At 37.7% G+C, this 18748-nt stretch overlaps 1 protein-coding gene across 1 annotated transcript in view; it reads right to left on the reverse strand.

Moving 5' to 3' along the window:
* The window catches only part of LOC141391807 (uncharacterized), a 73361-nt gene extending 54975 nt beyond the window's left edge, over positions 1-18386 (reverse strand). Inside the window, exons 1-2 of the mRNA XM_073964503.1 lie at positions 14500-18386; positions 14162-14454 (exon numbers count right to left, since the gene is read on the reverse strand). Of these exons, the coding sequence (XP_073820604.1) occupies positions 14162-14454; positions 14500-18386 (4180 nt within the window). The remainder of the gene's footprint in view (positions 1-14161; positions 14455-14499) is intronic.
* Positions 18387-18748: the final 362 nt, after the last annotated feature.

Consider the following 18748-nt stretch of genomic DNA (forward strand, 5'->3'; position numbering starts at 1 on the left):
TGGCGTTTTTTTACTGGGATAGCGTTTGCAATTTTGTTTTTCAAAATAGTCTGGCTTAATCCCATTGTTGTTGTTTTAATATTTTAAAACAACTATTTTATTAGTGGAAAAGATTTGACATTGTTCGCCAAGGGGTAAGGCAGGGAATATTATAGTTTCGATCCACGCCACTGGATCTCATCAATTCCCTTGTTTCTTGTTTGTGGATATTCTCCACCGAAGTTATATTTCAATAACTTCTTCAACAAGAAACTTTTTATACCCAATTTATAAATTTATTGAAATATAACTTCGGTGGAGAATATCCACAAACAAGAAACAAGGGAACTGATGAGATCCAGTGGCGTGGATCGAAACTATAGTATTCCCTGCCTTACCCCTTGGCGAACAATGCCAAATCTTTTCCACTAATAAAATAGTTGTTTTAAAATATTAAAACAACAATAATAAAACAACAATTGTGGGTGTAGGACCACGTTTTGATATAGCCCACATAGAACTGTACCTCCCGATTTTCGGTATTTTGAAGATTTTGGACTCATTATTACATCGAAATTGCTAAAATTTTGTATTTAGTCTTCTTAGGGGGTATAAAACTTACACCTTGAAATTTGTCGCTATAGATCCACGCCTTCATATAGTTCCCATAGGACGGTACCTCCCGATTTTAGGTATTTTGAAGGTTTTAGCCTCATTATCAAACCGAAATGGCTGAAAATTGGTATTTGGTCTTCGTTGTGGGGTTATAACTTTCCACCTGATATCTGTCGGTATAGGTCCTCGTCTTCATATAGCCCCCGTAGAACCGTACCTTCCCATTTTCGGTATTTTGAAGGTTGTGGCCTCAATATCCACTCGAAATGACTGAAATTTGGTGTTCAGTCTTCATATTTTTTGCGAACTTATTGAATACATCAAACAACTGTCTTTAAATATGATAATTTTCCTTTAAAAACGTTTTTTGGCTTTCGCTATTCACAATTTTTTTAATTTATATTTTTAAAAGTGTCTCGGTTAAAAAGCAAGATTATTACGTATTTAATAAGCCCACAAAAATATATGTTGATCCGTCCATTCTTTTTCGAGCTATAGCCAACAATGCAAAACGCTTTGTTAAAAAAGGGGGTAACCCCTGAGTGTTCGTCTGAAAACTTCTGCAGCTGGAACCTTTATACATTTGAAGTACTCACTTTTCGCAACTCAAACAACAAATAATATTGATATACACTTTTATACAATTTTTTCCATTCCACTTATTTTAAAATTTGGTTCACAAAATCGATGTACTAAGTACCACAGACTTGGGTAGCTGTAAACAACATATGATCACTATTTACTTCCAAACAAAATTAAATCCATGTTTATTACATTCAAAAGAAAAATTTTAGTAAAAACGGTAAAAAATGATTTTAGAACGATAAATTACTTTAAATATGAAAATATTGGAGCATAATAAAAATTATTAGTTTTAGTAAAATAAGGACAAAAATACATATTTCCGACAATTATCGAATTTGAACCTTCACATGGACAAAACTACTTGACAAATCAATACCATCATTCAAATTCCTTCAAACTGATGTGTTTATTATCAATTCTCATCAAAAAAATTTGTATTTCGAAGTACTTGATTTTGACCATTTTTGGCCACGGTCGTGACACTGTGCGAACTTCAGCGTGCAAGGCGGGTGTGCATTTGTGAACTCTGAATTCATTATTAAAATCCATTGGGTTTACATTTGCGCCACTGTGCTTGGTAGCCAGTAACGGCTTAGAAGATTATTTATTCGTATTTCGCTATAAATACTCATACAGTTTTGTTGTATCGAAACAAAAGAGGACTTCTCCAATTTTATATGGACACTATCTTCTGAATTTAATATGATTTGTTAATTCAGTTAAATGAATTGACTTAATCAATGTTTTACGACAAACCATCAAAATAGTTATGTATCTTCTCTGCAATGCAAAGATGCATAACAGTTGGTAGTAGTTCTAAATTTTGCATATACATACATACGACAACGGAATTTTTAAGTATTCTTTTGATTTGTTAATTTCCTACGCTTTCTTCTCATTCATATTAAAAGAAAAATTTTAGTTTTTGTCTATTTAATTAAATAAATTTAATGACCTGTTTTTCTAAGACGATTCGAATTCAAATTCGTTCGAATTACTATAAAACCCCTGTTGTTGTGGAAAATTTTTATTTGATTGAAAACAAAAATGAATCAAATATGTTTAAAAAACAAAAGTTTGGTAGTAGTTCGAACGAATTCATATACGAATCGTCTTAGTGAAACAGACCATAAATGTTTTCGAATTTGGGAAGAGAAATTAGGTCAGTATTAATAAATTAAAAGTAGTTGCAACTATTATGGCCAGGGGGAAGAAAAAACTATACTGAAGGCTTGATGCAGGCACATTCTCCTGCAATGATGACCAAAGAAATCTTGTAACTGATTTTCATGACGTACAGATACTTGTTCTTCCAAACTGTTTATCAAGCTTTTGGTATCGTACAATCCCAAAACGACGACATTGAGTGATTACTAGAGAGCGGAATTTTATGCAACCCCTATTTTTGATCCGATTAATGTCAAATTTTGGGGCTGGGCATATTTTTGGCTTCTTATTAAATTGCATCGAAACATGTCACGTATGCAAAAATATGCAAAATGCATAAACTATGCATATTCAAATATTATGTTTTGCATATGCAAAATGTATGCTTTTTATATATTTTCGTATGCAACAAATATTTTAATAATATCTTCAAAAATGTTTAAGTGTACATTATTTTCTGTTAAATCTCTTCAGACAAGTCAATAAAATAGGGAATGCATAACCACAACCACGCCCTTCAAAATGCCGAAAATCGGGAGGTACCGTTCTATGGGGGCGGTATGAAGACTCAGACCTTTCGGTGTGATATTAAGGACACAACCTTCAAAACACTGAAAATCTAGAGGTACCTTTCTATGGGGGCTATATGAAGACGTGGAACTATTCCGACAAATTTCGGGTGGAAAGTTTTATACCCCCAACAAAGACTAAATGCCAAATTTCAGCCATTTCGGTGGGATATTCAGGCCACAATCCTTGCATTTCTGTGCCTAATTTGTCTTATTTTGGGATAAAACGAGTTTCTGTCTAATTAGATTTTCTTTATGACCATCCTAACCCTATTTGCATTTGCATATGATTCCGCTGTCTAGTAATTACCGACTAGCAAAAGTGACGTCTTACTTACTTACTTAGCTGGCCCATTACAGAACATTTGTTCCGTAGACCGAACTAAGAAAAGATCTCCAATTCTCTCTGTTTAGTGCTTCGCTTTTTGGAATACCGCGCCATGTCATCTTTTCATCCACTTGTTTGCGCCATCTATTCTTCGGCCTGCCAATTCTGCGTGCACCGCCATGTGGCTCGAATTTATACACATTTTTAGCGGGTTCATCATCGCTCATTCTTATTATATGGCCTAGCCAACGCAATCGCTGCATCTCGATACGTTTAACTATATTGATGTCGTTCGTGCTTCATACGACGTTGATATTCACCTTCAACGCAGATCGGTCCGTAGATCTTTCGAAGAATTTTTCTCTCAAACACGGCTTCGGAACCATACATAAGCACGGGTAGTATCAATGTTTTGTAAGTGGCTTTGTTTTTAAAGTGCCTACTTAAGCCAATGTAGCATCTGTTGGCCAATACAATTCTTCTTTTTATTTCACAACTGATGTCGTTTGTTGTGTTTACGGCGGTGCCGAGGTATACCAAGTCTTTTACTACCTCAAAATTGTGGGAACCAACTTCAACAGTTGGTCCGATCTCAATGGACGCATTGCGCGTCGACACCATCAGATTGGTCTTCTCGCCGTTTACCGCCAAACCCACTTTATCAGATTCTCCTTCGACCTTCATAGAGGTATCGGTTACTTCTTTACTGATCGTCCCACGATGTTTATATCAACAGCATAAGCAAGTAACATGTGGCTATTGGTGTAGATTGTGCCACTTTTTGACGTTTGCCTCTCGTATAACCTTTTCTAGCAGGATGTTGAAAAGATCACACGAAAGGCTGTCTCCTTGCTTGAAACCTCTTTTGGTACAAAACGCTTCGCAGAGGTTCTTTCCTATTTTAACTGAAGATCTTGTGTCAGTTAAAGTCATTTTACAAAGCCGAATGAGCTTTGCGAGGATACCAAATTCAGACATTGTTTGGAATACCTTTGAACGTAGTGGGATGTCTAAGGCTGCTTTATAATCGGGTCTTCTCCAGGATTTGCCGCAGGGTAAATATCTGGTCAGTGGTGGACTTGCCAGGTCTAAAGCCGCATTGGTATGGTCCAATTATCTCGTTGACCATAGGCTTTAGTCGTTCGCACAATGTCCCTGACACGATCTTGGAGGCAATAGGGAGTAGACTTATGCCCCTATAGTTAGAGCATACAGTCTTATCTCCTTTCTTATGGAGGGGACACAGGATGATCAGGTTCCAATTGTCGGGTACGTGTTCTTCCTGCCAGATGGAGCTAATTAGCTGATGCATACACCTTATCAGCATGTCGCCTCCTGTTTTGAACAGCTCGGCTGGTAGGCCATCAGCTTCTGCTGCCTTATTATTCTTCAGCCGGTTTATTGCTGTCTTGGCCGGGTGATATACATTCAATACCATCTTCTGGGATTGGATCTGTGGTATCTTCGTCGACTTCGCTACTATTGGATACCAACAGTTTGGAAAAATTCTCTTTCCATATCCTTAGCACACTATCTGTATCAGCTACCAGATTACCTTGCTGGTCTCTACAGGCGGATGTGCCAGTTCAAAAGCCATCAGTTTGATGTTTCACTCTTTGATTGAATTTTCGGACTTCATTCGGTCTCCTGTACATCTCGATTTGTTCACACTCCCGCTTTTTCATCTCTCTCTCTTTTTCCAGCGGAAAAGATGTTTCTCCTCTCTCCTTATCTCCCGATACCTCTCTCGTGCGCTACGCGTTGCTACTGATTGTAAAGTAGCTCTATATGCCGCATTTTCTTCTCCTGATATGTTATCGGGACGAGGAGTGCTTTGATTAAGCAGTTGGGCTAGTTGAGTGGAATATGCTGTGGCTATCTGTTGTGATTGCAGCGTACCGATGTCGATGTTCCGTGTTGTGTCTGTTCGCACTTTGTTTGCTACGTTTAATCTGGTACGTACCTTAGCTGCAACAAGGTAGTGGTCCGAGTCTATGTTTGCACCTCGGAACGATCGTACATCCAATTTGATTTCTTGTTTTCTGATCTGGAGACAGCCAGGTGCCCTTATGAATATCGAGATGATTACATCTGGTACTGCTAACTACCATGTTTTTTTGCAGGTGCAAAGTCTATCAGCCTCATACCATTGTCAGATATTTCACTGTGGAGACTGAATTTCCCGACTGTTGGGTCAAAGATATTCTCCTTTCCAATTTTGGCATTAAAATCGCCTAGTATAATTTTAATGTCATGGGCAGGGCAACGGTCATAAGTTTCTTCTAAGAGCTCGTAAAATATATCTTTGGTCTGTTCGTCCTTGTCTTCAGTGGGAGCATGAGCGCAAATAAAGCTGATGTTGAAGAATTTTGCTTTTAATCGAATTGCAGTGAGTCTTTCATACACTGGGGTGAAGCTGGAGACCAGATGTTTTAACCTCCGACCAACTACAAATCCGCAACCAAACTCATACTTAGCGTTACCTTTAGGTGCTGTTGTGACGCCTTTCCCGTTCCATCGTATTTCCTGTATGGCAGTAATGTCGGCCTTGTACTTTTCAAGTACATTTGCCAATGCGTAAACTGCACCTTCTCTATAAAGAGTGCGAACATTCCAGGTGCAGATTCGCAGATCATTGTCCTTAAAAATTTGGTTTTTCCTTACTTGGTTCTGGTTACCTACGAATTAATGTGCATACTATTGAAATTTATTCAGGAGCTAATGTAGAAACGGACTTTTTGTATAAAGAGAAGTCTCCCCTGTCCCTTCTGGATGTTCCCAGAATATTTGAATTTGTATGATACCAATATTACAAACCTCAACGCCAGACTAATATTCTCTGTATTTGGCTTTATTGGCAATAATAATGAAATGTCATCAGCGCCATATGTGATATAAAAATGTTTCCAAAAGCGTATTTTTTTGTTTTAGTCCATAGAAATCTGTGATATTACCTAGACCTAGACCTTATTGATGCAAAGGTCAAAGAACTCCATGTGAAACTAAAGCTAGATTAATTAAATCGTAAACTCACAATAAGCAGCTAAAACTGATGCGAATACAAAAACAATCAACAGAAATTGTGTGCTACCAAAAATTCTTCAACCCTGACCTTTTGGCTTGTAATGTTATTGAATTGTTAATAGATACAACAAAAAAGGCAGAAAATAAAAATATTATGTAGCGCTGATAGCAATAAAGTAATTAAACAAATTATTATTTCCTTTCCTATATGTAGTAAGTCGTATGAATGAATGGTTGATACTATTTTAAACACAATATGATGAGGGACTTCTTTGATTGGTTAAATCTCATGGTAGTGGTACTGCTCGTAGCTTTTTAGAATGCGAATAGAAAAAATTTAAAAAAAATCGATGAGAATAAATTAATTTCGTAAACTACTTTACTATCACTCTTAACATCTTCACATCACAATAGGGCATTTCTAATTTCAATTCTAACTTCAAATTAGGTAAAATTCAAAATAAACTAGAACGAACCATTATTTATTTAGCAATAGTTAAATTTTAATTTTTTATCACTCTTTTTTATAACTTCAACCAAAATATAGGAAAATCGTCGTCTCATTCGCATTTGACATGTGTGCGATAGTTATCTGATTTATGGTCATAGTTGGCCTAATAAATTCTTAAAATATAATAATTAGAATAGAGATTTCACAAATGACTAATTCACAACGAAAAATAGTTAACTACTATTTCACGGAAGATTTCACAGTTTATAATCGTTAAAAAAATTAGCCTATCTGAGATGAACTAAATTCGTTGAGTTTTTATGATTTATAAAGCTACAGAGTAATAATTTGACCAATAAAAAGCCAAAGAAGATCATCAACATAACCAGAGACACAGTTAGAGAGATAATGTTACTGGCAAATGTCTTCTTGCAGATGTTCTACACTTGATCGTAAATCTATTTTTTTAACTTTATTTGAATTATGCTTATGAATGAATATGACTTAGTTAATTTTTCTAATGAATGAACATATGAAATGAAGAAGGAAATAGGAAGGAATATGCAAAATAATTGTTCTTTTGTTTACGAAAATTATAGCTTCCAAAATTGTTGGAAGTCAACACAAAAATAATCATTTAAAATAGGCCTACAAATTAGACACCTACAATTATGTATTGAAATGTGAAGAAACAATAATCATTATTCTTTAACAGTAGATAAGGTCGTTAAATATCATCTAGACTAGCCCGGACTATATTGCAGTAAATACCTATGACCAACCATACAATTAATTCTATTTTATAAGAAACCTATGAAGAGATATGTAAGCAAAGCTATATTATATTTTTAGTTATAGTGGAAAGGTTACTGGATGTGGAAAATAGGATCAGCCAATTTCAGCACGCCTATACTAAGGACAAATCATTAGAGTTGGGCAATCTCGTTCAATTGAACGATCCGGATCACTGTCCTCGTTCAAAGACGAATGAGTAACATACTAAAAACCAACGTGTGAAAATGAGTATACGCAGTTTTGTCAAAGAAATTACCGGTGTCCATTGAACGAGATAGTGATCCGGATCGTTCAATTGAACGAGATTGCCCAACTCTACAAATCATACATAAGGTATTTGGGCATGTTGAAAGGAATTCGGAAAATTCAATTTTCACCCTGGCTCCAGGGCGACCAAATTATTTTTATGACAAATCGTCAAAATGACGATAAATAAAATGAAAATCGTTAAATCTATTTTATAAAATAGATTTAATGATTTTAAATTCACACATTTAGATATCTAAATAAATAAAAATCAAATGTTGTTCGTTGGTAATGGCAATTTACAGCGATGACCACCGATGAAAATAGGCTACATATTTTGTTGAATTTCGGAGGGGCGGGGTACTTCCCCTATACCCTTTTTTAAAAAAAATACTATATTTAAATTAATTACGAATCTAATCTAGAACTAATCTAGAATCTAGGTACTTCTTATGGGCCTAAAGTCCCGACCACGTCTAAATTTTAAATATGTTATATCTCCAAAATACTGAACCAATTTCCATGAAGTTTGCAGCAAGTGCTCAAGGTCTACCGTTGCAATGTGTACTTTATCAATTTCAGAGGAGGTGGGGTACCTTCCCATGTATTTATTTCAAACGCTATATGTATATGCCAAACTTATTATTATATCGGTTTCAGCATTAATTTTGGGAGACAATGGGGTTGTGTCTCCGACCTTAGGTACATATTTGGACCCAAAATACCGGACCACGCTCACCTTTTAAATACATTTGTTATGATGACCACGCGCACTCTTTTCAATACTTTTTTTCAAAACTATTGAACATAATTTCATGAAATTTTCAGAAAATGTTCAGGAATGCGAAATGTGTGTAGGCATAAATTTCGAAGGTTGCTCGGTATCTCCCCTATAAAGAACAACGACATATTTACAAATTTCCATAAATGGTGAAGTTCAACGGTCGGTCCATCAGCCATGAAAAAACTAAAAACATATACATACATACGTCTCGATAAGCGGTAGAATTTGACTTAACAATTTTCTAAACTTTTATTATTAGATCGCTTTAGAACGATACTAAAACCTAAACAGCACCAATGGACGAAAAAATCCAAAAAAATCCGTAAGAGAAAAAAAAGGAAACTCGGTTTACAATGGACCCGAAGAAAAGAGGTAGAAAATAGCTATTTTTGAATTGTAAAGCATAAACTCCATAAAAAGTTGTCATTAAAAAACAATACTACGCACAGTGTCACGACCGTGGCCGAAAATGGTCAAAATCAAGTACTTCGGAATACAAATTAATTGATGAGAATTTATAGTAAACATTTCAATTTGAAGGAATTTGAATTAGGGTATTGATTTGTCTAGTAGTTTTTTTCATGGGAAGGTTCAAATCCGATAATTGTTGGAGATATGTATTTTTGTCCTTATTTTACTAAAATTAATTAATACAAGTTATTGCTCCAAAATTTTAATATTTGAAGACATTTATCGTTCTAAAATAAATTTTTAAAGTTGCTTTGGATGTAATGGACATGCATTTAATTTCGTTTGGAAGTAAATATTGATCATATGGTGTTTACAGCTACCCGATTATGTGAACCAAATTCTAAAATTAGTGGAGTGGGAAAAAATTGAATAAAAGTGTATATCGATATTACTTGTTTCGGCTTTCCTTTTTCAAAAGCATCTTGGTCAGTAAGCTCGTCTCTAACGAGAAATTAATTAAAAAATTAATAAAAAATGACCTTCGCCTAAATAGGCAAAATTTTCAAATAAAAAAATAAAAAATCAGCTTGAGCCAGGCTGGGGTTCGAACCCACGTCCTTGAAAAACACATGGAAAAAAGTGTTGTCACGGCGTGTTAGTGTTCAGAACCAAACTCATAACTTTCAAAGGCTACGCTAAGCGTTTGTCATGAAAGCCATACAAAGATTTGAACAAAAAATTCAACTTTGTAATAAAAAAAAACAACTTGCATTTGAAAGAGGAAATAAGTTAGAGGATAGCGAAGCCGCCCCACAGTCGATGTGTCTGAGGAGCCTTCCTAAACCAAAGGCGAAACATGCATGTCACACAGTGGTGATTGTGTGGGTTCGTATCGTCGGCTTTCCTTTTTCAAAAGCATCTTGGTCAGTAAGCTCGTCTCTAACGAGAAATTAATTAAAATATTACTTGTTGTTTGAGTTGTGAAAAGTGAGTACTTCAAAGGTATAGAGGTTCCAGCTGCAGAGGTTTGCAAACGAACATATTATTTCTCTTTTTCAGCGACCACCTCGCTCAGAGGTTGCACCCTATTTTAATAGAGCGCTTTGCGGTGTTGGCTATAGCGCGGAAGTCAGAATTCGATTTTTTACAAAAAATGGACCGTTTTTGACCATTAATTGGCCAAAAAACGTTTTAAAAGAAAATTCTCATATATAAAGACACGAGTTTGATGTATTCAATAAGCTCAAAAATATGAAGACTGAACACCAAATTTCAGTCATTTCCGGTGGATATTGAGGCCACAACATTCAAGAGGACCTATACTAACAGATTTCTGGTGGAAAGTTATAAGCACACAACGAAGACTTAATACCAATTTTCAGCCATGTCGGTGTGATAATCAGGCTAAAACTTCCAAAATACTGAAAATCGGGAGGTACCGCACTATGGGGGCTATATCAAAACGTGGACCTACACCCAAAGTTCTCAGTTGGAATGTTTCATACCTCTACTCAAGACTAACCACAAAACCTTTAAAAACCAGAAAATAGGGAGGTACGGTTCTATGGGGGCTATATCAAAACGTGGAACGACCATCCCAGTTTTTTGTCCTGGAGATTGTAAGTCAATAATAGGTACGTGTAGCAAAATTGATGCACCTACAACAACTCCTTCTATTTTTGGCATTTTTCTTCCAGTGTACATTCGTAATATAAGTGGGACTTATCAGAGACAAATTTTAAAATTGCTTTCAAAATCAAATCTGTTTTAATTTTAATATTCTGTATTTATTAAAATAGTCTGGCTTAATCCCATAGCCGTTGTTAAGCCAGACTATTTAAAAAATTAATGAAGAAAGCTGCAAATTTTTTAAATTTTAAAATTTATTTATTGAAACATTTTGCAAAAAATATCTTAAGGCCGATAAGCTTTACAATATTCATAAGAATTGTCCCTACTCCAAAATTTGTGCACAAAGCTTAAGGTACAAAAGTTTACGCAGTTGTTTCCTCTGTTCCAGAAAAAAAATAAATATATTATATTTTTGTAGGTTCTGCAGCAGGACAATTATAAATTTCGTTTGTTTCTCTTGAATTCAGTTTTATTTTTATTAACAACTCTCTTAAAATTTGCAATTTATTACTAAAATGAACAAAAAATATTTGATCAGTCTTTACAAAGTCATGTTTTACTAAATTACTTATGATTGTTTTTGCAAAATAACAGAAAATCATCTTTCCAATCGTCATTTATCAATTTTTGACCAAAAAATTTTCAAAATGACCATAAATCGTTAAATCTGGCAGCCGTCCCTGGCGACCTTTCTCTACAAAGAAGAGGTCTTCAATAATGTGAATCTTGAATCCTTCCATACTGCTCTCAGCAACACAGGAATTTTCTCCATTCTTGTGAAATGGATTATAGAGATGCTGAAAAGTAGAATCATTGATTCGTGCATAGGAGAGAGTTTCGTGAGGAGAACTGTTAAGACACATACTAGAGGAGAGGGGTTTTCTCTCACCTCTGTTATGGATTTTGGTGATAAATGAAATTCTTGTGTGTTTCGACCTGAGGATAAGTGGCAAATTCTTATCACTATGTCTGACCTTATACAAAGAGATTTGGTACAACATGCTAGGAAGGCCAATGACAATAGTATTGGAGATAACCCGGAGAAGACAGAACTTGTACTATTCACAATTTCCAGCTTTCAGTCTTGGACGGAGATGCCTTGGAACCTTTTACGGAAGCAAAATACCTCGGAACTATCCTGGACCATCGCTTGACATGGCTTGAAAAGAATATCGATGAGCGGACGAAGAAACATCTTATTGCACCCTACTCTTAACGGTGCGTCTAAACCAACCAAAGTTTTTTCGGATTCTGCAACTACAATGTGCACAGATAAGAAAAATCAAAAAATCACCTGAATGCTTTTTAAATAAATCGCGCCAGACAAAGTTCACATTTTAGGTTTTTCACGATTTTTCTTGAAAACCGCAGGTTCTATCGAAACGGGATTAGAGAAAATGTTTTAGCTGTGAAAATTCTTTACAATATTGCCCTTTATTATATTTCCATAGGGTTTACAATTTTTGAGATATAGAAGTTAAAATTGGGACAATACACTGACTGTATCGCCTCCTTTTAAAACAACGACATGATTGCAATTTCCCAACTTAAACGTATGTATCTCATCCTAGGAGAAAATTACAAAAACCAATATTATAGAGAATTTTCACAGTTATAAGATTGATAAGACTTTCCGTTTTCAAGAACTTCTGTATCTCGAAAATCGCAAAACATAGAAACAAATCATAAATGTTAATCCCCTAAAGAATTTTACATCAATTTCTATAGGACTTGCAGTTTCCAAGCAAAATAGCGAAAACCTAAAATAAACCTAAAAGTGTGAACTTTGACCGCGATTTATTAAAAAATCCCTCCAGCGATTTTTTTTGTTTCTGAATTTTCCTCATCTATGAACATTGCTGTTTCTGAATCCGCAAAAGCTTTCTAGGTGTAAGCGGTTTTATATAAAGTTAGTTAAGGCGCAACGTACATGACATTGTTTTATAAGGAGGTGATACAGTCAGTGCCCAATGTGAACATCTATATATCTCAAAAATGGCAAAACCTACGAAAATACCATTAAAGTTTATCTTGTAGAGAATTTACACAGCTACAAAATTTTCTCTATTCCCACTTCGATAGGACTTGAGGTTTTCAAGCAAAATCGTGAAAACCTAAATAACCCTAAAAATGTGAACTTTGACCGCAATTTATTTAAAAGCCCTCCGGCGATTTTTTAGTTTTTTTGATTTTTTTATCTAAGAACATTATAGTTTCAGAATCCACAAAAACTTCCCAGGTGTAAGCACCTTTCATACACTGTGTTGCGGCGGAATAAATAAAACGCTGGTTCAGATGAATTCTATACGTTTATTAAATTGTTTCATTTAATAATTTGTAATAATTAATTCTAGCGGAATGAAAACGTGGTTTCGCTTAGAGATGAAGAAGAAGAAAAAAATCTTTGTGTTACAACTGACATTGTAAAAATGTCAAAAGAAAAAAGAATGCAATTATAAAGGAAAAGGAGTAAACAAAGAATAAACCAAAATACTGTTTCCATATGGCGCGAACATGCCGGCCGCCTTGAACGACGAGGCTAAGTTCAACATTTAACAATATCAAGAAAATTCTTCAATAAGTATTACGTCCACGACGGAAGTTTAGTAGGTAACAAGGTTAATTTAGCAGTAGGGCGAGTTAACTGGCCACCTTTAGTTTGCAGTTGAACTACTCGTACTCGACCATCTTGGCCAGGGCGGCATTCAATAACTCGTCCAAGTTTCCATTTTGTAGGCGGGGCTAGTTCATCGTGGATTACGACTATATCATCAACCGCTAGGTTAGGAGTAGGGCGGAACCATTTATTGCGTTTTTGAAGACTAGATATGTACTCTGTCTGCCAACGACGCCAAAAATGCTGTCGCATTGCGCTGATGGTATTCCATCTCTGCGAGAGTGAACCCTGGAGCTTGGGGGTGTTAGGCTCGGGCAATGATTTCAATGGTTCACCGATGATGAAGTGGCCAGGTGTTAAAGCTTCTTCTTCTCCTGGTTGCGTTGATAGAGCAATAAGTGGTCGGGAATTTACGCAGGCTTCGACTTCAGATAAAAGAGTGTTAAATTCTTCGTATGTCAGCAAAACGTCACCGAGTGCTCGTTTGAGGTGATACTTGACGCGTTTTATACCGGCCTCTCAATACCCACCCATATGGGGAGCACTAGGCGGATTGAAGTGCCACGTTATTCTCGACTTCTCAAAGTAACTGTAGGATCAGACATACATTTATTAAACATAGATTGGATCTCGTTGTTGGCACCAGCAAAATTTGTTCCGTTGTCGGAGTACAAGTGTGCAATGAAACCTCTTCGGTTGACGATGCGTTTGAAGGCTGCGATAAAATCATCCGAAGACAGGCTACCGACCAGCTCGAGGTGCATAGCGCCTGTGCTCATGCAAATGAACGAAGAAATATAACCCTTTGTTGATTTACTGCCTCTTCCGTGTGTGTATTTTAGCGTGAATGGGCCTGCAAAATCTACGGCTGTATGTAGAAAGCATCGCGCGGAAGAAAAACGGCTAGAAGGAAGGTCTGCCATCACTTGTTGTACAGGTCTATGATTTAATACTGTACATTTTACGCAGCTGCCATAGATTTTGCGAACAAGGCTGCGGGCTCCAACTACCCAAAACCGTCTTTCAAGCATGGCTTGCATAATACGTGGACCAGCATGCAAAGTGTATAAATGAATATCGAATATGATGACTTTTGCTAGCGGAGACTTTTTAGGTAAAACAATTTGATGGCGAGCTTCATAGGGCAGATTCGAATGACGTAACCGTCCTCCTACGCGGAGAATGCCATGCTCGTCGAGAAAGGGATTTAAACGAAGTAAACTGCTACACCTTGATACAGTCCTTTGTTCTCTGCAAGCAAGAATTTCTCGATGAAATGTAAAATTTTGTTCATACTTTACCAATAGCGATTCGGATTCATGTAACTCGGCAATCGTCAGAGATCCGCAGCGCAGAGTTGAATTTTGTATCTTCGCCTTAATGTTGTATATGAAGCGTCTCAAGTAGGATGTGATGCGAACGAGTTTGTTGAATGAGGAGTACTGAAGAAGAAAATCCCAATACTCAATATCAGCGGTGATTTGAGCTGTTGCGGCTGCTACCTTGCGAGCTTCAAGATATGTTGAGTGTTCGTTGGTATTGCTTCGGTGCCATGTGGCTACACTGGTTCGTAGCCAATCGGGTCCATTCCACCAAAGATTATGTTGTAGCAATTGACTGGCATTGATGCCTCGAGAAGCACAATCTGCTGGATTGTGTTCTGAGCGTACATGATTCCATATTTCAGGGGGAAGAACTTCTTGGACATCTGCCACGCGGTTAGCAACATAAGTTGACCATCGACTAGGATGGCTGTGCAACCACGCGAGTACGACAGTTGAGTCTGTCCAAGCATACGTTCTAAATCCACTACCAATACTTTCATTTACCTTTCGAACAAGTTTAGCGGCTAGTGAAGCTCCACATAGCTCGAGGCGGGGTAATGTTTTGGTTTTTAGCGGTGCTACTTTAGTGCGGGAGGTTACCAATGAAACATATACCTTTCCATCGGGGTATACAGTACGTGCGTAGAGAGCAGCTGCGTATGCTCGTTCTGAAGCGTCAGCGAATACGTGAAATTCAGTGTTCGTGGTTTCTGATGTACCAATCCAGCGGTCGAGTTTTAATGTCGATAAATTTTGCAGATCATTTCGGTGATTTAACCACTCACGCAGAATAGCCTTAGGCACCTCTTCGTCCCAATTGACATTAGCGCTCCATAATTCCTGCATCCATATTTTCGAGCGTATAGTGCATGGGGCAATTAATCCCAACGGGTCGAAGAGCATACTTGTGTCGGATAGGAATACGCGCTTAGTTATTTTCGGTGGTAACGCTCTTAAATTAACCACTAAGGAGAGGCTGTCATCTGTTGTATTCCATATGTTGCCTAGCGTTCGAACTTCTTCATCAGCGACAAGAAGATGTGAAGTTTGCATTGATGTTTGCGGAATGCGTTGAATGAGCTTTGCGGAGTTCGTTGCCCATTTTCTAAGTTCGAAGCCACCTTCTGATAAATGTTTTGATACATCGGTTTGTAGTGATAGTAGCTCCTCTTCACTGGAGGCGCCGCTGAGCATGTCGTCCATATAAAAGTCGCGAGTAATAATGCGGGAAACCCTTTCGTTTGTGTTGTTTGCGGTATACTGCATGCATTTCACAGCACAATAAGATGCGGAAGCTACACCGTATGTAATTCGTAGTAAGCGGTAGTCCATGACAGGTTCTGTGGGAGATCGACGCCAGACGATGCGTTGAAAATCTGTATCCTTTTCTGCTACATACACCTGCCTGTACATTTTCTCCACATCTGCCATCATGGCGAAGCGATTCTGGCGAAATCGCAGCAGAATTGAATACAAATCATCTTGTAGTTGCGGTCCCACCATGAGAGTATCGTTGAGCGAAAGTCCTGTGGACGTCTTCATCGAGGCATTAAATACAACGCGGAGTTTTGTCGTGGAGCTGGTATCCTTTAGCACTGCATGATGCGGCATGTAGTAGCAGTATTCTGTCGGCTTAGATGTCGTAGGTACCAGTTCCATGTGATTCATTGAAATAAGCTCGTCCATAAACGCGTTGTATTGGGCTCTCAGATTTTCGTCGTTGGCTAACCGTGCTTCCAAACGTGCCAAGCTTCGCAATGCTATTCCACGAGATTCTCCCAGTGCCATAGAATCTCTAAAGGGCAATTGAACAATAAAACGCCCATCACTGGCTCGACTGTGGGTTCTCTTGAAGTGTTCTTCACATGCGATTTCCTCGGCCGTGTAATGCCTTTTCGCACATGGCTCTTCCACTTCCCAAAACTTACTGACGGCTCTGGAGAGTTGCAGGTCACAATGAAGAATAGCAATTTGTAGGTTAGGGCAAGTCGCGTGGATATTGCCGTATAATATCCAGCCTAAATATGTATTAAAAGCCATTGGTGTTCCCGGTGGCCCCTTCTTGAAGCCGTCAATAATGAATTTATCCATTTCATCCACTCCAATCAACAAATCAATGGGTCCTGGATGAGTGAATTGCGGGTCTGCGAGACGTAGATTCTCGATGTGCGGCCAGCGAACGATAGGAATTTCCACGGAGGGTAAATCGTTTGTCAGTTTTGATAAAACGAGAGCATTGATGTTGAAAAGGTTAGTAGATGTTTTAGGATAAAGTGATAAATCTACCTTACCTTTTACACCACCACCTAGTGATGTTCCAATGCCTGTTACCATTACCGATGCGTGTTTGCGGGGTATGCGAAGACGCTGAACACATGCCTCAGTTATAAAAGTTGCGTGGGAGCCATTGTCAAAGAGGGCTCTTGCGGGTTGGAGTCTGCCAGACTCGTCTCTTAAGCGAATTAAAGCCGTACCCAATAATGCGATTGTACTGTCTTTTGCTGGTTGCGGTTTCGCAGTAGAAGCTGTATTAAAGCTGTTTACATACTGTGCCGTGGCGGTTATGTCGTTGTATGATGACACAAAATGAGAATTTGTACTATGTTGAGTGGTTTGTGTGTTCTCAATAACAGCTGATTGAATTGCGGGCGAATTGCCGTGATAATTTGCGGCGAATGCTTCGTGGATTGAGGTGTGATGACTGCGGTGACATATTCGACATTTTGAAAGGCTTTTACAGCTGCTTGTGGTATGACCTAAACTAAGGCAATTAAAGCATGCCTTCTTCTGTCGAATTGCATCGAATTTGTTTTCTGTACTCAGTTTGGCATATTCATCACATTGATAAATCTTGTGATCTTTGTTGCAAAATGTGCACTTACTCTGGCTTGTAGCGCTACTGTGGAATGCACTCGTGGTCTTTCTGTATTGTTTTGATGCGGGTTTTGATTGGCTAGGCGGAGCGGAATTAGTAAGCATTTCTAGCGAGCGGGCTCTTATGAGCAGGAATTCTGATAATTCCTCAAATGTGGGCGGCGAGTCGCCTGTTAGTGACAACTCCCATTGCTTGCGGGTTTCATATGACAGCTTTGATACTGTCCAGTGTACTAACCAATCATCATAAAGGTCTACGGGTCGGCCAAGTGCACGTAAGGCAGCAATGTTTTGCAAAACTGTACCATGAATTGACTTTATTGATGCAGCTGTGTCTTTCGTAGACTTTTCCATAGTAAATATGGCATGCAGGTGCGTTTCTACCAATAGTCGCATAACCTTATAGCGATCTATTAAAATATCCAAGGCCTCGGAGTAATTTGCATCACTTACTTTGAGTCCGCTGATGGCTTGCAAAGCTTCTCCTTTAAGGCAACTGCGTAAGTAATGTAGCTTTTGTCCACTTGTGATGTTTTTGTTAATATGTATCAGCGAGTTAAAGGCATCGTGGAATGATACCCAATCAGCTGCGCTGCCGTCAAACGTTGGCAATTGTATTTTCGGCAATTGTATGGACGCAGTTGCTACTGGAACATCCGCGGGGGAATTCTGGTGGTTGTGGGTGGCCTCATTTTCGGGTGCAGTAGAAGGCGGGGCGTGCATTTTGTCAAAGTTACTTTTAGCGAGCAAATACCAATCCTCTGCCTGAATACGAGCTTGTTCTTCCACTTCGTATTCCAAACCACATGACAACTCCACCATCTCTTGGGCTTGGTTAAATCGTAGCCATTGCTCTTCCAGAAGCAAGCTATAGTTTCGGGCCATTTCTAAATTAATAGCCAGCTCATCCTTTTTACTAGCCTCCAAGTACCTCTTTATGGCTCTGGAAGCTGAGTCGCGTACCTTAACCTCATTCACAGCCATTGTGGTTATGTACTTACGCGGGGTATATTATTGTCAAATATTTATAATATTTTAACACGGAAAATTTAATTCGTCTTGAAGGACCATAAAATGTTGCGGCGGAATAAATAAAACGCTGGTTCAGATGAATTCTATACGTTTATTAAATTGTTTCATTTAATAATTTGTAATAATTAATTCTAGCGGAATGAAAACGTGGTTTCGCTTAGAGATGAAGAAGAAGAAAAAAATCTTTGTGTTACAACTGACATTGTAAAAATGTCAAAAGAAAAAAGAATGCAATTATAAAGGAAAAGGAGTAAACAAAGAATAAACCAAAATACTGTTTCCATATGGCGCGAACACACTGGTTATATGTAAAC

Source organism: Musca autumnalis, unplaced genomic scaffold (assembly GCF_047663935.1).
Source record: "Musca autumnalis isolate F117 unplaced genomic scaffold, ASM4766393v1 scaffold_116, whole genome shotgun sequence".
NCBI lineage: Eukaryota > Metazoa > Arthropoda > Insecta > Diptera > Muscidae > Musca > Musca autumnalis.